The 23,758-nt window shown below is 38.4% G+C and overlaps 2 protein-coding genes across 2 annotated transcripts; both read right to left on the bottom strand.

Annotated features, from left to right (window-relative positions):
- Positions 1-1,283: 1,283 nt before the first annotated feature.
- LOC145121827 (uncharacterized) lies at positions 1,284-1,616 on the bottom strand. Its single transcript, XM_079057526.1, has one exon. The coding sequence runs from the start codon at positions 1,614-1,616 to the stop codon at positions 1,284-1,286; it is 333 nt and encodes a 110-aa protein (XP_078913652.1).
- Positions 1,617-2,013: 397 nt separating this feature from the next.
- LOC145121826 (uncharacterized) lies at positions 2,014-2,568 on the bottom strand. Its single transcript, XM_079057525.1, has one exon. The coding sequence runs from the start codon at positions 2,566-2,568 to the stop codon at positions 2,014-2,016; it is 555 nt and encodes a 184-aa protein (XP_078913651.1).
- Positions 2,569-23,758: the final 21,190 nt, after the last annotated feature.

The following is a 23,758-nucleotide window of genomic DNA, read 5'->3' as shown; positions in this document are numbered from 1 at the left end:
GACCCTAATGCCAACAACTCCCGGTCCAGTCATACTACGAGCCTTAACGATGCCCTTCTTTCATTTGCCACTATGGATCATGTGTCTATCGTAGGCTTGGGTAATTTGGACATGGAGGGTATGTGGAAGCTTTGCGTTCTGGAGGAGGTTGATGAAATTCCTGATGGCATGTTGATTGATGGAGTTGGTGGTGGCAGCGGAGACAATGGCGGCGACGGCGATGGTGATGATGCTGATGTTGTGGCGGGGAACGATGCTGGTGGTGGTGGTGGTGATGATGATGGTGGCGCGGTGGCGAGAAGAGATGTTGGTGGTGCTGGCCCGGTTTGTTCTTAAGGTACTTTACGTACCGTGTGCTGCCCCTCAGGGGTGTGAAAAAAAACTTGAAGCTTTTGTAATCTTTTGTCGTGTTTCTTGATAGTACTTGATAGTGGTGGCCTTCCCGACCTTGTCTGTAATAACTCTTTATCTTTTGTAATATGAATGGTACTTATTGTGTTTGCTCTATTTTCTTTTGGGCGCATGTTCTTGCTTTCGACCATCGTTTTCTATAGGTGATCGCTTCCTGTCGCTGGGCGCGTGTTTGATCTCGTAAACACGCTAAGTATTTCGATTCGATAGCTATACTGAGTCGTATAAATACACTGAGTATTTTAAGCTTGATGGCTGTTCTGGGCCTTGTAAATACGCTAAGTATTTAAGTTTTATGGCTGTTCTGAGCCTTGTAAATACGCTAAGTATTTAAGTTTTATGGCTATTTTGAGCCTTGTAAATACGCTAAGTATTTAAGTTTTATGGCTGTTTTGAGCCCTGTAATACGCTAAGTATTTAAGTTTGAATACACTGAGCTTTTTAATAGGAAAGCCATTCAAATACACTGAGTATTTTAAGAAAACGGTTGTGCTTAGCCTTGCGGTACATGGATTACTAAAAAAAAAGAAATAAAGTTGCATGCCTAAGTGCACTGAGTCTCCGGCGCCGAGCGTCCCTCTGGTGATCAATCTGGGTGGTCTGTTAGAAATGGAATTTCCTTAGGTTTCTGGCGTTCCATGTTCTTGGCATTTGCCTTCCTTCCATTGTCTCGAGCACGTATGCACCATTGCGGTTAGCTTCAATGACCTTATATGGCCCTTCCCAAGCGGGGCCGAGTTTTCCCTGCGGTTGGGCGTGGCTTGCCTCGTTTCATCTCAAAACGTAATCCCTACTTTGAAAGCTTTCTCCTTGACCCTTTGGTTATAATACCTTTCCACGACATGTTTGTAAGCTGCTTGAAGGATGTTCGGTCATTCGCGTTTCTCTTCGATGAGATCTAAGTTTGCTCTCAGATCTTTGTTGTTGTTTGTTTCTTCAAAATGGGTCGTTCGGAGCGACCCCACCATCAATTGTACCGGCAACATTACCTCCGTGTCGTAGGTTAGGCTGAATGGAGTTTCTTTTGTGCTCACTCTCGGCGTCATCCTGTACGACCATATCACGTTTGGTAACTCTTCGACCAAGTTTCCCTTAGCTTTCCCCAAGCGCTTCTTAATTCCATTTACCAACATTCTGTTTGATACTTCTGTCTGGCCTTTATCTTGGGGGTGTGCTACTAACGTGAATTGTTGTTTGATTCCCATGTCTGCATACTAATATAGGAATGGATTCTAAGAAAACTATAGGCCGTTATCCCTAAAGAGTATCTTTGATACTCCAAATCTTGTTATAATGTTTTCCTACATAAACTTTATCATTTGTCTCCCCGATATGCATGCTAATGACTCAACTTCTATCCATTTTGTGAAGTAATCTATTGCGACTACCAGATATTTTACCTTGCCTGGGGCGTCTGGGAACGACCCCACAATGTCTACCCCCCACTGATAGAAGGGCCACAGGCTAGAAATACTCGACAGGGCGCTGGGGGGGGGGGGGGTGGGGTGGGTTCCCTTGGATCGGAGAATAGGTCTGCCACTCTACACACTTTCATGTTACTTCCCACGCATCCTGGTGTATGGTTAGCCAATAGATGCCCATTCAAAGTATTTTTCCTATCAGGGCCCTTGCCTCTTCGTGTGCACTTGCCGGTATGGCATGCGCCTCTCGAAGCGCCTCCTTGCCTTTGGCTTCCTCCACACATTTTAACCATGGTGACATGAATCCTTTCCGATACAATACCCCGTCCATGATTGCGTACATTGGTGCTTTGATCCGTACTCTTTTGGCTTCTTCATGGTCGTCTGGAAGAATACCATGCTGCAGGTATTCGACTATCGGTGTCATCCATGTGTGTTTGGCCGGTGCTAGAGTGTGTACCCGTCGTTCGTCTATACTTCTCTCTTTAAGCACTTCCACGAGGACCTTCTTGGACAAGTGATCGAAGCATGTTGACGCTAGTTTTCTGAAGTCGTCTGCTCTTCTATTTTCTCCACTTGGGATCTGCCTGATGGTAAACTCTTTGAGGGGCTCGACAAGCCGCCGTACAACTTTCACGTATTTTTCTATTTGTTTGTCTTTAGCTTCAAATTCTCCGTTGATCTGGTTAGCGGCCAGTCTTGAATATGTTAAGGCTACTATCGCTTCTACGCCCATTTGCTTTGCTAATCGTAGGCCAGCTAGCAAGTCCTTGTACTCGGCGTCATTGTTAGAAATGTGGAAGTCGAAGCGGAGGGCATAAGTGATCTTTTTCCCCTCGGCTTGTCAAGATCAGGCATGCCCTCGATCCTACTTTACTGGATGCTCCATCAGTATAGAAGGTCCATTTTTGGTCATCCCTGGGCTGGTCTGTCCCTAATGAGCCTTTTTTTTCTGAGTTGTAATTTCCTCCCGCATGGAATTTTGAGTAGGAAGCCTGCTAGTGCTTGACCTTTAATGCTGGTACGTGGGCGGTAGCTGATATCATGCTCCCCTAGCTCGATTGCCCATTTCGCTAATCGTCCGGACGTCTCTGGATTGAGCAATATTTGTTTGATCGGACAATTTGTGAGCACCTCTATCTGGTGTGCTTGGAAGTAGCGTCTGAAGAGGCGCACTGCATAGATGAGTGCTAGAACTAGCTTTTAGAGAATAGGATAATTGATTTCGGGACCCTACAACGCTCGGCTAACAAAATAAACTGGTACTTGCCCGCCTTCCAAGGCTGAGAGGTATACATGCAGTGTTTCGCCTGGTACAGGACTGGCCAATGTGGATAATTTGTGCATGGCCTCCTTGATCTGCTAGACTGCTGCTTCTGCTTCTGCTGTCTATTGGAAGTTGTTCGTTTCAATGCATCCTTTGAGGGTGTGGAAAAGCGGTAGGGCCTTTTCTGCTGATTTAAAGATGAAGCGGCTTAGCGCGATCATCTTACCATTTAGTCCCTAGGCATCTCGAAAGGTGTTCGGGGATTGCAACTCCATGAATTCATCAACTTTGGTTGGGCTCGGTTGGATCCCATTCTTGGTAATGTAGTACCCCAGGAATTGGCCTTCCTCAACATCGAAAGTACACTTTCCTGGATTCAGCTTCATCCTGACTTTCTCCAACGTTTTAAATGTTTCCTCTACATCATCCATGAGCTTCTTGTCATCAGGGCTCTTTATGACCATGTAGTAAATGTAAACTTCAATATTTCTTCTGATCTGTTTGGTGAAAATGGAGTCGACTAGTCGTTGATAAGTTGCCCCTGTGTTTTTCAGACCGAACGACATTTTGGTGTAGCAGAAAGCCCAATGATCTGTGTAGAAAAATGTTTTCTCCTCGTCTTCTCTACTCATCAAGATCTGATGGTACCCCTTATATGCGTCTAGGAAGCACTTTAACTTGAAGCCTTGCAAGGACTTGACTTTTTGGTCGATTTCTGGCAGAAGGTAGCAGTCTTTGAGGCACGTCTTGTTCAGATCAGAGTAATCGATGCATATGCGCCATGAGCCATCGTGTTTCCTTACCATGACATGGTTGGCAATCCAAGTTGGGAAAATTGATTCTCGTAGTATCCATGCCTTGGTTAGTTTAGCAACGTCGGCGTTGATTGCCCTATTCCTGTCTCCCCCCTGAACTCTTTTTTCCGCTTCGTTTCTTTGGTACCTGGTTTGATCATGAGCTTGTGTTCTATAACCTTCCTATCTACCCCTACCATGTACGTAGGAGTCGAAGCAAAGACATGCTTGTATTTTTTCAGGAGGTTGATCAACGTCTGTCTCGTGGCTGACGGGAGGTTGCTACCTACACTGATTGGTTGGTCCGGGTATTCCTTATTGATAATTTTCTTGTCACTTGCTGGCTCTATGTGCGACTTCTTGTTCTCTTGCACTATTTTCTTCGGTTGCATGATCTCGTAACATCGTAACTCCCTTGGTGGTGTTGCGAGGACTGTTCCCGGCCCTTCCGTGGTGCTGAATTTTATAATCCCGTGCATTGTTGACGGGACTACCCCAAACTTCAGCAGGACTGTTCGTCCGAGGATGATGTTATGCTCTGTTGGGTGTCTTATCACGATGGAGTCTATCAATGCTGTCTTCTTCTTTACTTTTTCGTGGCTGGTCAGTATGAAAGGCAAATGAATTGTGCCTAGGAGCTATAGGCTGTGCCCTGTGAAACCTGTTAGTCTCCCCGTTGTAGGCTTGAGGTTCTCCTTCCATCTGTCGGGGAGAAGGCGGAAACAGTGCTCGTAAATAATGTCTGCCGAGCTGCCCGTATCAATGTATCCTCAATGGATCGTCACATCCTTGATAGATTCTTAGATTATGAGTGGGTCGTCACCCCGCTAGCCCTTCGGACGGGGGTCCTTTGCTGACAACGTCAATCCTTACATGGATTTAGTTAGACTGTTCATATCGTCATGTTCCTCTTGCCTTCCCCACTTGGAGCCTACCATCAGGATTTCGTGAGGTTGGTCGCACTCTCTGGCTGCATCTTTGGCGTTCTCAGCGTCAAACTTGGCACGGAGGCTTCGTGCCACCTCGATGAGATTCCCCTTCAACTGTTTTTCTTCCATTTCCCTTTTTAACACAGAGAAGTTGACAGTGTCATGAGTTTTACTTTTGTGGTACTCACGGAATCACCCTTTTCCTCCTTTCACCGGTTGTTTATCAGAGACTACGTAGACATCCGACCGCCTGCCCCACCTTTCCTCTCTTTGGAATGGCTTGAAGCGTCCCTGCGAGCGCTTGCCTCGCCCAAAGTGCCTGCCCCCGCCTTGGGTTTTTGGGTGAGACGGTGGCGGGATGTGGCGTTTTGTGGCTGAGGCGGTCATGGCATTTAGGTATGTTTTTTTCGTTGCCTCACCTTCTTCCTGTCTCAGGTAGCATTCCGCTTTCTCTTTTAGTTCTGCCCATGTCTGCGGCTTTTTCCCATGAGCTTTTGAGACAGGGGTCCAGGCAGGAGACCCCATGTGAAGGCGCCTGCTATTAAGACTTCTTCGTGTCCTGGGACGTCTAGCATGGCGTTGGTAAACCTGGTGAAGTATTCTCTTACTGTTTCTCCTTCCTTCTTTTTGCATCCAATGGTTGAGTGCGAATCTCCCTTGTATTTACGTAGCTGCATGAAGTTCATCAGGAATAAGTATTTTAACTTCCCAAAGTTGTATATACTCCCTGGCCCCAGCGTCTTGAACCACGTTCCTACATTGCCATCTAGGGTTGTTGGGATGTACGTACACCAGAATCGCTCGTCCAGCTTGAGCGATGTCATCGTCCACTCGTATGTGTCGATGTGACTATCAAGATCTGTCGTTCCGTTGTAGGTCTTTAAGTGTGGTAGTTTTGCTGTGTTTGGCATTTCATAATCCAAGAGCTCCTTGGCGAATAGAGATGTTGTTGGATTAGTGTCTAAGTCCATAACTATGATTGGTATGTACTTGATCCGATTTGGCATGGTCCATTTGGGTTGCACTTCACCGGAACAATTTATATGGATAGTCTTTTGAGAATAGTATGTTTATGATTTATATTAATATATTATAAGTTCTAATTTATTAATATGGAATCATGTTATTTAATTTGTATTGATCAAGAATTAATTTAGTGATAAAAAAGGAACTAATTAAATATGGACTCTTATATATATATATATATATATATATATATATATATATATATATATATATATATATATATATATATATATATATATATATATATATATATATAGGAAAAAGTGAATATACATTACAGCCCCACCTAAGATTAGGTACTAAACCTCATGAAAATACATTGTTTTACTTTATAAAGATTGCGATTAGGGGATTCACGATTAACACTTGAAGATGTAGATTCATGATGTACATAATAGTTTTGATAAGGAAGCAAGAACATTGATTATTTTCGACCTTAATGACGGTGGAAAACAATAGTGTTCAATAGGGTTAAGTAATAAACGATAATGGAGGAATGAAAACAATGATGGTAAAATGATAATAGAGGGAAGAAATGTTATTGGAGACAATATATTTACCAAATGAAAACCAAATCGAGCATAATTACTAAGTTAAAACGAAATATTTTAGAGGTTTAGTACCTAAGCTTAGGTGGGGCTGTAATGTATATTCCCTATATATATATATATATATATATATATATATATATATATATATATATATATATATATATATATATATATATGGAATGAGCCAAGTTCATTTAGGTTGGGCTAAGCTTTCATGGATAGTCCATGGAGTGTTTAACCAATGGATCCTATGGAAATGAAAGGTCATGGGTATTAGGGTTTACATGAATGTAACCTTAATCCTCCATACTATATAAAGAGGTCCTTGGCACTTGAAATTGGCACTAGTGTGTGAGGACAAAGGGTGGGCCGATTTCTAGAAGTGCTTGCTATTCTCTCAAGTTTTCCAAGGTGTTTTTTGGTGATTTGTGATTGCCCTTGAGGCATCCACATTATTGGTGCTAGGCTCTTGAAGCTCCAAGGAATCAATCACAAGCAAAAGGTATGTTATCCCACTAAGTTTTATATTACAAGTTCCCCATTATATGCTAGTTAGGATGAAACTTTCGAATATTGAATATTTGCATGTATAATAGAGAAAACATAGATCCAAGGTTTATAGGGTTGCATGTACACCTTAGGAGTGTTAGAATGCTCAAAACCCTTCAGTGGTATCAACGCCTAGGCTCGTTTTTAATTATACTTGATGCTATTTGCAAGAAAAATCGCTTTTTTTGGAATCTGCCAGTTCACCACGAGGTGGTAAAATTTACCATGAGGTGGTGACTATTCAGTGAAAAAAAATTAGTTTTTTGGTCTGGTTTGGATTAGAATCATTACCACAAAGTGTTTTTGTTCATAAAACTTGATTTTGATGTTATGGTAATGTTTATTCTCATCCAAATAAATGATAATTGTCAAAGGTTCAAGACTTGTTTTAGTTTATGTGATTAGCTAAGTTCTTGAAAATTGTTGATATGAATTATCTTCATTTATGAGTTTGATCTTGTTCATAGAAAAATTACTTGATTATTGTGTTAATTGGTAATTTGATCTTAACGGTTTTTATGAACTCCATAACTTGTCCTCAAGTTATGGAAAATGAAGAGTTTTTCTTTTAAAGTGTCATTAAAAGTCATAGGTTATGAAAATGGAAGATTCTCTAATTTTAATGTCATCATAAAATGTTTTTTATGTCTTCCATAACTTTTCCTCAAGTTATGGAGCTTGAAAAGTTTTTCATAAAAAACCATATTAAACTCATAAGTTATGGAAACCAAAAGTTTTTGAATTGTTCAAAACTTGCCCTCAAGTTTTGGAATTTCTAAAGTCTCACACACACTTTAATTCCAAACCCCTAGAATTTTAAAAGTTAAAATTCAACCCTTATACTTTATAGTATTATAAGTTAATAATATATATATGTATAAGATCAAGTCATTTTACCGTTAGTAGGCCTCATTCACGAAGCCGGTCTGTAAGGGGGGTATAAGGTTGTTGCCTATAAAATGGCAACTTAATGGGTGTCCACTCTCACCCACCGCTTCCTTGACTGGTGGAGGGTCGTTAGCCGAACGGGTAGGTCAAGGACTATAATTCTCCCTTCATTAAAAGTATAATGATAAATACTAAGTAACTAAACTCTTATGAATTCCCAATCTTAGTTACTTAGGAAAATGTGAATTTGGTGCTAACCCATGAAATTACACTTTGCATTTTGCTTAAGTCGTTAGTGGAGCGTGTGTGGTTAACCGGCACACTAACCTGGATTTAACAAGGTAGACAAAGGGTAACTTAATGTTTATCATAGGATCGGTGGAGCGCGTGTGGTTAACTGGTACATCGATTAAGTGATAAATATTAAGGGTACCAAGTATATTTGCATGGTTATTCACACCTTGTTTTGTGAATCTCATCATCCCAGTCACAAAACTTGAGACTGAAACATGGTATTGAAAAGTTCAATGAATCTCAAAAGATCTAGGAATTTCAAATCCGATTAAAAACCTAATAAATTATTTCGTTTTTCTTGGTGGAAATTGGTGAATCGTCATTCGCCTACCTTTAAATATTTTATAGCTTGGATTACGGAATCCCTCTTCCAAGTTATAAAATATTGTGTTGGGTCCTAGCCTTAATATTTCATATTGGATGTTATATTAAGGACTTAAATCAACTAACTTGAATATCTCCCATTTTAGATGTCTGGTTTAGACAACTACGATCTTCCCAAATCTCATGGAAATCATACTTATCTACCTCCACCTCCTCCAAATATTCACCCTAACCCACAAGTTTTTGAATAGTTCAAGGTCACTCAATCCCTATTGACAAGCAAGGTCTATGTGTGCTCACATCTTGGAGATGAAGTCACATATTGACAAGCCGGGAGAGTTGGGTGTCAAAGTCTTGAGAAAGTTGGTTGTTCGATCACTTTCTAAGTCACATAGTGAGTTCCTTTGATACTACTATGTAAAAGACTATGACATGACCCTTAATGATCTTATCTATTTTCTTGGTGCTGCTGAATCAGCAATGATTTGGAGCATTGGTAAAGCAAATTTGATTAGAAGATCAACTTCCCAAACTTCCATGGACTTTGACAATGGTAACATTGGATATCCAGAAAAAGCTTTTTCTTCCCAATGGAAAGGGATCGACCATAGTCAACTCGGTTGACCAAATGGTAAAGAGAAAGGCTAAGTCTGAGATTGTCCTGTGTACCATTACCAGAGAGTCCAAATGTTTCTATTGCCAAAGGAAGGGACATTGGTTGCGAAGCTGCCCTAACTACCTGAAAGATCTGAGAGAAGGTCAAGTCAAAAAGTTTGACACTGCTTTAGGTAAGTCCACGATCTAACTCTGTTAAGTTCCTATTTGAAGATTCTTAATACATTTTGTTGTATGGCAGGATCAAGCAAAGGGAAGGAAACTTAAAGAAAGAGTATGTTGAATCTGATCGCGAAGATGGATTTCAATCGCATGGTTCGAAGATCGGATTCTTGAGCTACTACTTAGGAGTTATGATAGATTGCTAGAAAATATGTAATAACATAGTTTTCATTTAAAGTTGCATTGTAAGGAAAAAGTTTTTCCGCATTTATAAATAAATAAAAATTTTGTTTTATTTTATTTTATATCTCCTTGCAATGGTATTTATGGAAAACTGATGTTTGCATGTTTCTAGAAATAATGAAAATATGAATTTGATTCTTTCAAGTGTGGTAGTATCTAAATTTACCAAATAAGGAAAGATTCTCATCACCCAAGTTCCAATTGGACCGAAACTTGGAATCATGCAAGTTGTATAGTATGATGAATGAGAATTTTCATCTTTGGAAAAATTAAGACTAATTCCTTGTTCACATGTATTTGTGAGTCAAGTGAAGGACTAAGGGATCGAGTACACATTCTTGTGCACTGGTCAAGTCCACCACAAAAGATCGATAAGACGATTCGTCATGATTTACTAAAGTTTCGTAAATATGGTTATACTTACAAGTTTAAGTATAATTCTGAAGCATTGGAAAAGTTTCGATATATGACAGAACGAATGAGAAGAATCAAATTTGGCAGAAAGATAAAAAGTTTCTCAAATCTGAAAAGATGGGAGAGTACTTTAGTATCATGTTTTATGATCATCTTAATGATTGTGAGACCATATCACAATTCATCCTCTAAGGACATCTTAGTGCATTCTTATGGCTAAGATGAGGAGCCATGAATTGTTGAAGTGGTTAAATCAAGAAGATGAGTCATACTTCGTTCCAAAAACAATTCTTAGAGTCATACTCCAAGATTGTAACTTGAGTGACATATCTTAAAGAAGGTTTATTAACACTTGTCAAATGTAAGAGTGAAATGTGTTCTACTCTTTTACATCTGTTAGATTTTAAACTTATATGCACTGATCCTCTATAATGATTATGCACAAAGTCACAAAGACTTGTCAACATACATTACAGAGTATTCCAATGGAGATCAACTCCATGGAAACGAAGTCTCATATTCAAATTACATTGCTTTTAACATCCTTCTTGCATTAAGTTTTCTAATCTTCCACAAATTGAATAGTTTCCACCCATGGTGACATTTTCATATTCCCATTTTGACTATCACTTCTGAACAAGAGTTGCCTCCTTTCAGAATATGTCAATATGGTCCTTCCAAAATTAACACTATACTTCCAACTGTCCCTGAGCAACCAATCTTTGGTAAACCTTAGATTGTCCTCGACAATTGCTTAATCATTTTAGTCATATCTAATTCTAGACCTTTCCCCTCTTAATGCCCTGAGCATTTGGAAAATTCAGAAAGGATGAATATTATAGCACATGCAATCGATCCTATATCCGAATAATAAGATTATTCAAACTCCACAGTCGCTCGTACTTTTGGAAGTAAGTAGTGAATTAAGACTGTCGTTAATTGGATTGCAGATTGTCTAAGGATAGACATGGCAATGGAATTGCTGCAACGTTCATGAGTACTCAAAAATTGAGATTTGAGTATTGGATAAACCCTCGCTCAGAGTATCACTTCATGGAATTCATCACGAGTAATACTGAGACGATAATATCTTATAATCTTGAAACGGAGATATATGAGTTGTAATTTACAAAGTCGGTTATACATTGGTGATACGAAAACGCATCAGTAACTTGGTGTTATAAAACGTATTGTCATGTATAATTTGATGAGTAAAAGATACAAGCATATGAATCAACGTTTATTCGTTCCTTTTGCCCTAACCGGAAAAGCGATATCTGTGGGCCCCTCGATGATTTGGTGTTGACTTATGTGCTGGGCCCAGCCAGGACTAGATTGATGTGTTCGATTAGAAGTCCTACATCATCACAAATCAGGAATCGAGAAACATAGATTCTGGACAAAGAGATTGATTATATTCCATGTCTTTTGTCTGGGTATATCCAGGAGAACGAAGGATTATATGATCACTTATCTTAGGACACGTAACTGACCGGGTCAGAGTTCGGTGGCAGCTTTTTGGAAGCTACAATTTGCTGGTCAAATTTAGAAGGCATACTAGCAATTATAGTTACAGACTTATCCAAGTGGGAGACTGTTGGATTAGGTGTCTAAGCCCATAACTATAATTGGTATGTACTTGAATTGATAGCAGCACAGTCCTTTTGGGTTGCCCTCAACCTAGCAACTGGACAAGGAAATTATGAAAGGAGAGATATTAATTTATAAGATTAATAAATTAATATATAAATGATTTATTAATATGTTAGTGGATTAATATATTAATTAGAAATCATTATGTTTAATTAATAGTTAGCCAGAAATTAATCAGAATTAATTTTGGGGTTAAAAGAATTAATTATAAAGTGCAGGGACTAGTTTGCAATTAACTAATAGTTGAGTGGAAGGATCCAGAACCTCCTTGGAAGGAGGTGGACGAAATCCATAGGGGAAACCCTAGAGATTTCGTCCAAGGGGTTCTAGATAAGGCCCTTGGGCTTTGCTTAGGCCTGAAGCAAGGAGCATTAGGGTTTTCCTAAAACCCTAGTTCCCTCAGCTATTTAAGGAGCCTCCTGGCTCACATTTTCGGCCACTCTGTTCTTTGGAAGAAACCCTAGGCCGAATTGCATACTCCCTCCCTCTCTCTCTTCTTCTACTTTCCTTCTTGCTAGTTCTTGGGTGTGATTCCATTAGAAGCATTACACTTGTGGTGCTAAGCTTCCAAGAAGATCAAGATCAAGATCAAGGGAATTATCAATTGTTTGCTATAAAAATTGAAAGGTATGTAACTCCTAAACCCTAATTTGTTAATTTCGAAATTAACCTCTCTCCTCTAGGGTTCTTGTTTTGCAATTCAAAGTTGTATGTTCAATAGTTAAAACAAAGATCCAAAGTAGGTTGCATGTGAACTTAGGAATTGTTTTCTAGTTTATTTGTTTTACCTAAAACCCATCAGTGGTATCAGAGCCATTGTTTGTTTTAAATTGAATTGCTATAATTGTTGAATTGCAAATTAGGGTTTATAGCTATTAAACCCTAAAGGCCAAATTTTCGAAATTAGGGTTTTGGATAAAAGGGTTTTCGAAAACCCTAGCCTCCAAAGAACCCTAATCGAAATTAGGGTTAAGGTTTTGAAAAACCCTAGCCTCCTCCCTTAAGAATTTCGAAATATGCCTAGTTTCATTAGGGTTTCTTGTTTTGGATAATTGTTACTTGATTAGATTAATTGGATAATTATCCTTACCCTATTTTTCGAAATTTAGAGGGATAAGGATTAGGATTAAATTAATTGATTAATTTGATTAGATAATCCTTACAAGATTTAATAAATTGATTAAAAGTTAATTAATAGATAAATATTAAATCTAGTTAATTGGTTTATTTAAATTTAAATTTAATAGTTTGAATTTCGAAATTTATATAAACCTTGAAGTTTTAAAAAGTTTTAAAACACACCTTATATATGTATTATGATTAAATGTTTAATATTATATATGTATAAGAATATGGTCAGTCAAATCGCTAGTATGCCTCATTCACGAAGCTAGTCTATAAGGGGGGTATAAGGAAACTACCTATAAAATGGTAGTTGAATGGGTGTCCACTCTCACCCACAGCTCCCTTAATTAGTGGAGGGTCGTTAGCAGAACGGATTTGATAGGACAACTACTTCTCATTAAAAGTATAATGCTATTAAAGAAAGTACTAGAACATTATTTTTCAAAATCCCAACTCTAGTTACTTTAGGAAAAATGTGAAAAGTATGCTAATCCATGAAATTGCACATTATGCTTTATTGGTCGTTAGTGGAGCGTGTGTGGTTAACCAGCACACTAAAAGGCACTAATAAGAAGTAGTAATGGGTATCTCATAATTGTCATTTTGATGGAGCGTGTGTGGTTTACCAGCACATCAATAGTTAATGATAAAGACAATGAGGTTACCAAACACATTTGCATGGTTATTCACATCTTGTTTGTGATCCTCGGCATCCCAGTCACAAATAGAAGAGCATAATCTGAGATTAAAACAGGCCATTGAATAGTTTCAATGTATCTCAAAAGAATTTGGAATTTCACTTCGTTTATTTCGTCTAATGGTGGAATTGGTGAATCGTCATTCACCTACCCTTATGAAATTTACACTTGGATCTCGGCATCCCATTTCTGAGTTGTGAATCTTCATAGTTGGATCCTAACCTTGATATTATATCTTTGGGTTATTATATTAAGGTATCTTGAAATCTAAGTAAAAGTTTCTTTCTTTTCAAATGTCTACTCCTGGAAACACTTCTGCTTCGTCCTCCTCCAACCAAAACTTCTCTTTGCTCAATATCTGCTCCAAAGTCATTATGGATGGCTCAAACTATAACGATTGGATGTGCAACATCAAGATGGCGCTTCGTTTTGAGAACAAAGAATATGTTCTTGAAAAGGAGCTCAAAGAGCTTGATGAGTCTGAAGCTACTCCTGAAGATCTTGCTGCCTACAAGAAACATTACGATGATGCTACCAAAGTGGCGTGCATCATGGTGGCAACCATGTCCCCAGAACTACAAAGGTAGGCCTTTTGAGATGAACAAGGACCTTATGGAAAAGTACCATAAGCGAGCTCGTCAAGAAAAGTTTGAAGTAGTCAAGTCACTCATGGCTTGCAAGATGAAAGTGTTGGATAAGGTGTCTAAGTCCATAACTTATTTGGTATATACTTGACCCGACCCGGCATGGTCCATTTGGGTTGCACTTCACCCGAACTATTTATATGGATAACATTATGAGAAGAGTATATTTGCGGCTTATTAATATATTATAAGTTATAATATATTAATATGAAATTGTATTATTTAATTAGTATTGGTCTTAAATTAATTATGAATTAATTTAGTGATCAAATGGTGACTAATTAAACATGGGCTATTATATTTATATAGTGTGGGCTAACACTCATTATGGTAATAGGCTAAGCTTATATGGGAGTCCATGGATGATCCATGGAGCTTTTAACCCATGGATCCTTGGAAAGGAAAAGACATGGGTTATTAGGGTTTACCCTAATCATGTGCACTATATAAACAAGCTTGTGATGTATGAAATGACACCCTAGTGTGTGTGTAATAGTGGTGGCCGATTTCTAAGTGTTAGTATACTCTCTCATATATTTTCCAAGTTTGTGGTGATTTGTGATTTCCATTTGAGGCATTCACATTATTGGTGCTTGGCTCTCAAACTCCAAGGAATCAACAATCAACAAAAGGTATGTAATTCATCTAGTCCTTTTATGTTTAAAAGTACCCCATGCCATGCTAGATAGGTTATAAACCTTGGAAAATAATATTTTGCATGTACCTTAGACAAACATAGATCCAAGGTTTATTAGGGTTGCATGTACACTTAGGAAGTGTTAGAATGCTCAAAACCCAACAGTGGTATCAGAGCCTAGGCTTGTTTGTTTGATACTTGATGCAAAATAGTGAAAAAAAGTCGTTTTTTTGCTGTCTGCCTGTTGAACTCGCCGAGTCCATGGGGGGACTCGCCGAGTTCATGTGTAAACTCATCCTACTCGCCGAGTAGGTTTGTGCACTCGACGAGTAGGAGCCTCAGAATGCAGATTTTCGACTTTTGCTGCTGGAAATGGACTAGAAACATTACCCTAAACTGTTTTGGTGTTTTAAAACTTGTTTTAGTTGGTGTAATGGTTGTTCTAATCCATTTACAATAACTTATATCAAAATTTCATGCTTTGTATGTGTGCATATAACTCTTGAAACTTTGATGATCATGTTCATGTTCTTATGAATTTAGAAGATGATAGGAATTATTTGCTGAATTGTTTAGGATTAATTCTTGATCATTTATGTGTTTTAATGGAGTCCATAATTTGTCCTCAAGTTATGGATATCCAAAGGTCACTTCTTTTAAACAAACATTTAAAACACATAAGTTACATAAAATGAAGAGTCTTCATTTTTATGAACCTTTAATTCATAAGTTATGAAATGAAAAGTTTTGGATAGTTACAAAACTTGCCCTCAAGTTTTGGAATTTGTAAAGTTACACACACTTTAATATACTTTAATTCCAACCATTAGAGTTTTAAAAGTTAAAATTCAACCCTTATACTATTTATAACATTAATGGTTAATTATTATATATATGTATAAGATCAAGTCGTTTTACCGTTAGTAGGCCTCATTCACGAAGCCGTTCTATAAGGGGGGTATAAGGTTGTTGCCTATAAAATGGCAACTTAATGGGTGTCCATTCTCACCCACAGCTTCCTTGATCGGTGGAGGGTCGTTAGCCGAACGGGTAGGATAATGACTTTAAATTCTCATTAAAAGTATAATGAATATTATAAAGTAACTAAACCTTTTATAAATTCCCAATCTTAGTTACTTTAGGAAAATGTGAATATGGTGCTAACCCATGAAATTCACACTTTGTACCTTACCAAGTCGTTGGTGGAGCGTGTGTGGTTAACCGGCACACTAACTTGGACTAGTAAGGATCACGAAGGGTGACTTAATGTTTATCATAGATCGGTGGAGCGTGTGTGGTTAACCGGCACATCGATTAGGTGATAATATTAAGGGTACCAAGTGAATTTGCATGGTTATTCACACCTTGTTTTGTGATCCTCGGCATCCCAGTCACAAAACCTGAAGGGCACAATCGAGATTGAAACATGCCATTGAAAGTTCAATGAATCTCAAAAGATCTAGGAGTTTCAAATCCAATTAAAACTTAATAATTTATTTCGTTTTCATGGTGGAAATTGGTGAATCGTCATTCACCTACCTTCAAATATTTTATAGCTTGGATTACGACATCCCTCTTCCAAGTTATAAAATATTGTGTTGGGTCCTAGCCTTAATATTTCATATTGGGTGTCTTATTAAAGACTTAAAATCAACTAACTTGAATATCTCCCATTGTAGATGTCTGGTTTAGACAACTGTGATCTTCCCAAATCTCATGGAAATCATACTTCTCTACCTCCACCTCCTCCATTTATTCTCCCTGACCCACAAGCTCGAAGACTTGAAAAATTCAAGGTCACTCAAGCCCTACTAGCAATGAAACATAAGGATGGAAGACCTGTGTGCACTCATGTCTTAGGAATGAAGTCACACTTTGATAGGTTGAGAATGTTGGGTGTTGTTGTCCCAAGGAAGTTGGCTATTGACTGGGTTCTTCAGTCACTTCCAGAGTCATATAGTGAGTTCATACAGAACTACTATGTGATAAATCGCGACATGACCCTAATAGATCTATCTTATTTGCTTATTGCTGCTGAGTCAGAAATGATGTGGCGCAATGGTCAAGCAAATATGGGTGGAAGGTATATTTCTTAAACTTCCATGGACATGGACAATGGTAACATTGGAAGTCCAGAAAAGCCTTTTTTTTCCAATGGAAAGGGATCGGCCTTGGTCAACCCGGTTGACCAAAAGGCAAAGGGAAAGGCTAAGTCTGTGATAATCTCATGTACCATTCCCAAAGAGTCTATATGTTTTTATTGTCATGAGAAGGGACATTGGAAGCGAAGCTGCCCTGAATACCTAAAAGATTTGAAAGCAAGTAGAAACAAAAAGTTTTGACTCTGCTTCAGGTAAGTCCACTATCTAACTCTGTTAAGTTCCTTATTGATGATTCTTAATACAAAATGTGACTCGGTTACATTTTGGTGTTTGGCAGGATCAAGCAAAGGGAAGGATACTTAAAGAAAGAGTATGCTGAATCTGATCGCGAAGATGGATTTCAATCGCATAGTTCGAATATCGGATTCTTGAGCTGCTACATAAGAGTTATGATAGATTGCTAGAAGAATTGATGTTTGTATGGTTCTAGCTGCAATGGCATTTTATGAAAAATTGATGTTTGTATGGTTCTAGCAATAATGGAAATGTGCATTTGATTCTTTCATTAGTGGCAGTGTCTAAATTTATCAAATAAGGAAAGATTCTCATCACCCAAGGTTTCAATTGGACTGAAACTTGGAATCATGCAGGCTGTATTACATGATGAATGAGAATTTTCATTTTTGGAAGGTTAAGACTAATTCCCTGACCACATGTATATGTGAGACAGGTGAAAGACTAAAGGATCGGGTACACTGGGTGTGTGCAGGTCAAAGTCCACCACAAAGATCGATAAGACTATTCGTCATGATTTACTAAAGTTTAGTAAACATGGTTGTACCTACAAGTTGAAGTACAATTCTGAAACATTGGAAAAGTTTCAATGTATGGCAGGACGAATGGGAAGAATCAAATTGGGCAGAAAGATAAAAGTTTCTCAAATCTGAAAAGATGGGAGAGTACTTTTTTTATGATCATCTTAATGATTAAGAAACCATGTCACAATTCATCCTCTAAGGACATCTTAGTGAATTTTATGGCTAAGAAGAGGATTCATGAATTGTTGGAATGGTTAAAATCAAGAAGATGAATCATACTTCGTTCCAAAAAACAAGTCTTAGAGTCATACTCCAAGATTGTAACTTGAGTGAAACATCTTAGAGAAGGTTCATAACACTTGTCAAATGTAAGAGTAAAATGTTTTCTACTCTTGTACATTTGAGATTGGTAAGTTGTGATGTTTTGGATAAAACAAAGACCAACTGACATCAATTGTGTGAAGTGTTTATCTTGATAAGAATCCGCACGGACTCTTGAATGTTTGTTTGGTTGTCAAGGAATGGTTCTTGACAAAGAGAAACTTGCATGTCAAGAGGACAGTGGGAGTCTTAAAGGTCTTCAAAGTTTCAAGAGCTAATCAAGGATAAAAACCTATAGTTTATCACTAGCACACGACTTGAGGTTTGTAACCTATCGTGTTGACATAATTCTTGTTCCTGTGCCTATTCCGGTAAAGTTGACCATGTATGTGAGTTCTGTGAGTTCTCAATTGTGTGCATAACAACTTGGAAGCAATGGTGGGCCCTTGGGCTACCAAGAGGCAAGAAATCAAGATTGAACAAGTTCAATCCATATGTTTTGAGTTTGTCACTAACCTTGTCTTTTGATTACGGTTTTGACAAATTCATATGGATAGGAACACATACATCATAAAATCTAAGTGTCATAAGGTTTTTTTTCCGATTCATGAAAATGATGGTGAGGAAACACTTTCACTAAGTAGATTTTAAGTAGATAGCAATTGTGTTGTTTGCATTATCAAAGTCATTAGTGGAGCGTGTGTGGTTAACCGGCACACTAACATGGACTTGTGAGAAATGGCAAACAGGTCTAAACATTATGATTACAGCATCCCTCTTCATAATTGTTTAGACACACATGTGAGCTATCTAAAGAAAGATGTATGAGTCTGAGAAGCTTAGATAAAGTTTTTTCGAAGCATCTCGTATCAAAAGTCTGAACTTTGGTGATGAAAGTCAATAAAGTATTGATTTCTAGAAGTCGATTTCTGAGTACATGTCAAAGCTAGTGGGAGCATAATTGTTGTGCTAAATAATTATTATGCCAGTGGGAGCATAATCAATTATGATGAGTATTGTTAATTATAGAAAACAAGAATTTCACTTGGAAAAGGTTGTTTTGCTATAATTAAGGGAGAGAAGATTATACTTCATTTCGATCCTAAAAGTTTAGATTGAGTTTTCAATCATCTTTAGTCAAGGATATATATATGAGTTTTATGTTGGAATGGTTCAACATAAGGAAATTCTATATATATTGCATTCTCAAATTCGATTATGATTACGGCATCCCTCTTCATAGTCGATTTTTGAAAACATGGCAAATAAAAATATTGTAGCAAAAGACTGATCTAGTATTAGGTCTTTATGTGAGACATCATGAATCGTGTCCCATATGCTTCGGGTATAGGATCGGTCACATGTGCTATAATATTTATCCGTTCTAAATTTTTCAAAATGCTTAGAGCATTAAGAGGGAAAAAGGAATAGAACCGGATATGACTAAAATGATTAAGCAATTGTCGAGGACAATCTAAGGTTCACCAAAGATTGGTTGCTCAGGGACAGTTGGAAGTATAGTGTTAAATTTTGGAAGGACCATATAGATATATTCTGAAAAGAGGTAGCTCTTGTTCAGATATGATAATCAAAATGGGAATATGGAAATTTTCCATATTGGGAGTTGGATATTAAGAATCTATGAGAAAGTTAGAAACTTTTATGCAAGAAGGATGTTCAAAGCAATGTACTTTGAATATGAGAGTTCGTTTCCATAGAAGTGATCTCCTTTGGAATACTCTGTAATGACTGTTGACAAGTTTTGTAACTTTTATGCATAGTCATTGCAAGAGGATCAATGCATATAAGTTGGAATCTAACAGATTACAGTAAATGACAAGAATTTGGTATTCTTTCATTTACGGTAAGGATTTGGGACTGTGAAAAGAGCATCATTGGAATCATGTTCAATTGATCTACTTCACAAAGTAAAGATCATAGACAAACATAGTGTGCATACTTGGTGTATGGCATGACTATTGTTTAGAAAACATAGTGTACATGCTTGGAGCATGGGACAACTATTGTTTTAATTCAAGTGTTAAGTTGATAAATCGAAACAGAATAATGTGGAATAAATATGGTGATGAATAAAAGGTGTTTTATTTATATTCATAAGGGCTGAGACCATATTGGATTCAATTATTCTTGTGTTTCACTTTGCATGTTTTGACTTCCATAATAACTAGGTTATTCTTTCCGAATGATTAAGTTATTCAAACCATCCATAGTCGGTCATATGTTGGAAGTAGATATGAATCAAGACTGTCATGAGTTGGTTGTAGAGGTCTAAGATGTTGGACATGGCTACAAAATTCATGAGTGCTCATAAGTTATGAGTATTGGATTCAACCCACGCTCACTTGCATCACTTCATGGAATTCATCTCGAGTGATCGTGAGACGGTAGTATCATATAAGTCTTCAAACCTAGAGATATGAGTTGTTACCTATGAGTTGGTTGTGCATTGATTGCACGTAAACGCATCAGTAACTTGATGTTATAAAACGTGCCTTTGTGTATAATTCAACAAGTAGTAGAAACAAGTATATGAGTCGAAGTTTATCTGTTCCTTCTAGTCCTTGGAGGATTAGAAGCGATATCTGGGCCCCTCGATGATTTTGTTTTGACCTATGTAACGGGCCCGGTCAGAACTAAATTGATGTGTTCGATTAAGTTCTTTGTCAAACAAATCGGAAATCGGGAACCAAACTGCTGGACAATAAGTAAGACATTGTTCCATGTATTTGTCCGGCTGATATCATGAGAGCAGAGGATTATATGATCACTTATCTAAAATGGCGCTTCATAGTTCAACAGAGTTTTCGAGAGCTACGATTGCCGGTTGGTTCCTGAAGTTATATAGGCAAATATAGTTATTAGAATGCTCAAAACCCAACAGAAAGAAGGGGAGTCGGTTGTCTCACATGTGCAAAGAATGCAACGCTACATAGAGCGTTTGGTCAAGCTCAACATTCACTTTGATGAGGAATTGGCCATTGACATGGTCTTGAACTCACTACCTGATTGTTATGGTCAGTTTATTCTAACTTACCATTTGAACAACACTGAGCAGACTCTAGCCCAATTGCACAACTTGTTGCAGACAGCTGAAGCAGGGATGAAGGGTAAAAGTATACCCTCCACACCTGCAAGTGCCCCTGTCTTGGCTATTGGACACGGAAAGGGGAAAAAGAGGAAAGGTCCTCCCAAGCAAAACTGGAAGAGTAAGGCTCAAGCTGGGTCATCTAGCAATGGCCCAAAGGCTAAGCCCAATGGTTCCACTCCCCATGTTTCTGATCCAAAAGAGGCCGTTTGCTTTTACTGCAATCAAAAGGGGCATTGGAAGAGATCTTGCCCACAATATCTGCAACATATCAAGGATGGCAAAGTGAAGCCATCTTCGGCAGGTATTTACACTATTTCTGCTAATAACTCATTATCTTCTCGTTCATGGGTCCTTGATACAAGATGTGGTTTTCATATCTGTTCTGATAAGCAGGGGCTAAAGGAAAGTGAGGAGATAGAGCGAGGAAGGATAAACTTGATCATGGGAAACAGAAAGTCTTCACCAGTAACCAAGATCGGAGTTTATCAGCTTTTGCTTAGTAATGATGTTATATTAGATTTAATAAATTGTTGCTATTCGTCTGAGATGACGAGAAACATTATTTCATTTCATGCATTGTTCAGACAAGGTTTTAAATATTCTTTTAATGATTTGAATGGTTCAATTTCTGTTTATAAGAATGGTGTTTTTATGTTTGAAGCTTTACCTTGTGATGGTGTGTATGAAACAGTGACTTGTGTTGATAGCTTAGGAAATAGTGTACTTAATATTGACTTGTCTAATAGTGTAGACAAGGCATGCTTGTGGCATTGTTGTCTTGGACACATTAACAACAAACGCATAGCCCAACTCCAAAAGGATGGTGTGTTGGAATCATTTGACCTAAAATCAGATGATATGTGTGAATCTTGTCTTTTGGGAAAGATGACAAAATCACCATTCATAGGGTCTTGTGAAAGAGGTGAAGGTCTGTTGGATCTCATACACACAGATGTGTGTGGGCCCTTCAGATCAACTACAAGAGGTGCTAATCGATTCTATGTGACTTTCACTGACGATTATAGCAGATATGGTTAAATCTACTTGATCAAGCATAAGTCAGAAACCTTTGAAAAGTTCAAAGAGTTTAAGCATGAGGTCGAAAATCAATTGGGCAGGAAGATAAAGATACTTAGATCCGATAGAGGTGGGGAGTATCTTAGTATCGAGTTTAACGACTACCTGAAAGAATGTGGGATAGTCTCACAATTGACTCCTCCTAGGACACCACAATTAAATGGTGTAGCTGAGAGGCGTAATCGGACCTTGTTAGACATGGTTCGTTCTATGATGAGTCGTGCTTCGCTTCCTATTCACTTCTGGGGGTATGCCTTAGAGACAGCCGCTCACATCTTCAATCTTGTCCCTACAAAGAAGGTTGCCAAAACACCTCACGAAATGTGGACGGGGAAAGTTCCCTCGTTGGCACATATTAAAGTCTGGGGTTGTGAAGCTTTCGTAAGACGAGAGACTCACGACAAGCTAGCAGCGAGAAGTGAGAAATGTGTTTTCATTGGTTACCCAAAGCAGTCTTTTGGATATTTGTTCTACAGAGCTAGTGAAAACTTGGTCTTTGTAGCACGAAGAGGAGTCTTTCTGGAAAGAGAGCTCATATTCAAAGAGGACAGTGGGAGCACCATTGACCTTGAAGAAATTCGAGAGACAGCCAATGAAGGAACCTTAGATGATACTAGCACTCAACCAGAGGAAACAGTTCTTGTTGAACCAGTTGATAACTCATTACCTCTTCGAAGATCCACTAGGGTGAGTGTGCCACCTGAGTTGTATGGTTTTCATATTACTTCAGACGGTGACACATTCATCAGTGATAGGACACTGGTAAATTTAGATGAACCAGTCACTTATAAGGAAGCAATGGCAGGCCCAGAGGCTTCCAAATGGAAAGAGGCAATGGACAGCGAGATTAAGTCCATGTATGACAACCAAGTTTGGAATTTGGTTGATAGTGCACCAGGTCGTAAGACAGTTGGGTGCAAATGGATCTTCAAGAAGAGGACAGACACGGATGGAAATGTGCACACATTCAAGGCTCGACTGGTTGCAAAAGGTTTCACTCAAACCCCAGGGGTTGACTATGATGAGACCTTCTCGCCAGTAGCTAAGATTAAATCTATTAGGATATTGCTCGCCATAGCTGCCTTTCATGACTATGAAATCTGGCAGATGGATGTCAAGACTGCTTTCCTTAATGGAAAGTTGGCTGAGGATGTTTACATGAATCAGCCAGAGGGTTTTGTTGATGCAAAGTTTCCCAATAGAGTGTGCAAGCTTGAGAAATCCATTTATGTATTGAAACAAGCATCTCGCAGCTGGAATCTTTGCTTCCATGAGAAAGTCAAAGAGTTTGGTTTCTCTAGAAGTGAAGATGAGTTTTGTGTGTATATCAAGGCTAGTGGGAGTATAGTAACTTTTCTGGTGTTATATGTCGATGACATATTACTCATTGGTAACGACGTTCCAACCTTGAGAGATGTTAAGTCTTGGCTTGGAAAGTGTTTTGCCATGAAAGACCTTGGAGAAGCTGCCTATATTCTTGGGATTAGAATATTGAGAGATAGAAAGAAGAGACTAATTGGACTTAGTCAGAGCACATACTTGGATAAGGTACTAAAGAGGTTTAGTATGGAAAATTCCAAGAAGGGAGAGCTACCTATCCAGAGCAATACCAAATTGAGTAAGAATCAATGCACGAGTACGGATGTTGAAATAGATGACATGAGTCGTGTACCTTATGCTTCCGCT

This window comes from Lactuca virosa, chromosome 6 (assembly GCF_052849685.1).
Source record: "Lactuca virosa cultivar CGN04683 chromosome 6, Lactuca_virosa_CGN04683_v6, whole genome shotgun sequence".
Classification (NCBI taxonomy): domain Eukaryota; kingdom Viridiplantae; phylum Streptophyta; class Magnoliopsida; order Asterales; family Asteraceae; genus Lactuca; species Lactuca virosa.
The sequence above is the reverse complement of the archived record's forward strand: the minus strand, read 5'-3'. Positions and strand labels throughout refer to the sequence as shown.

Bases quoted from the DNA above. Each gene is read 5' to 3' on its own strand.
- LOC145121826 (XM_079057525.1), bottom strand. From the start codon at position 2,568: ATGGGCGTAGAAGCGATAGTAGCCTTAACATATTCAAGACTGGCCGCT.
- LOC145121827 (XM_079057526.1), bottom strand. From the start codon at position 1,616: ATGGGAATCAAACAACAATTCACGTTAGTAGCACACCCCCAAGATAAA.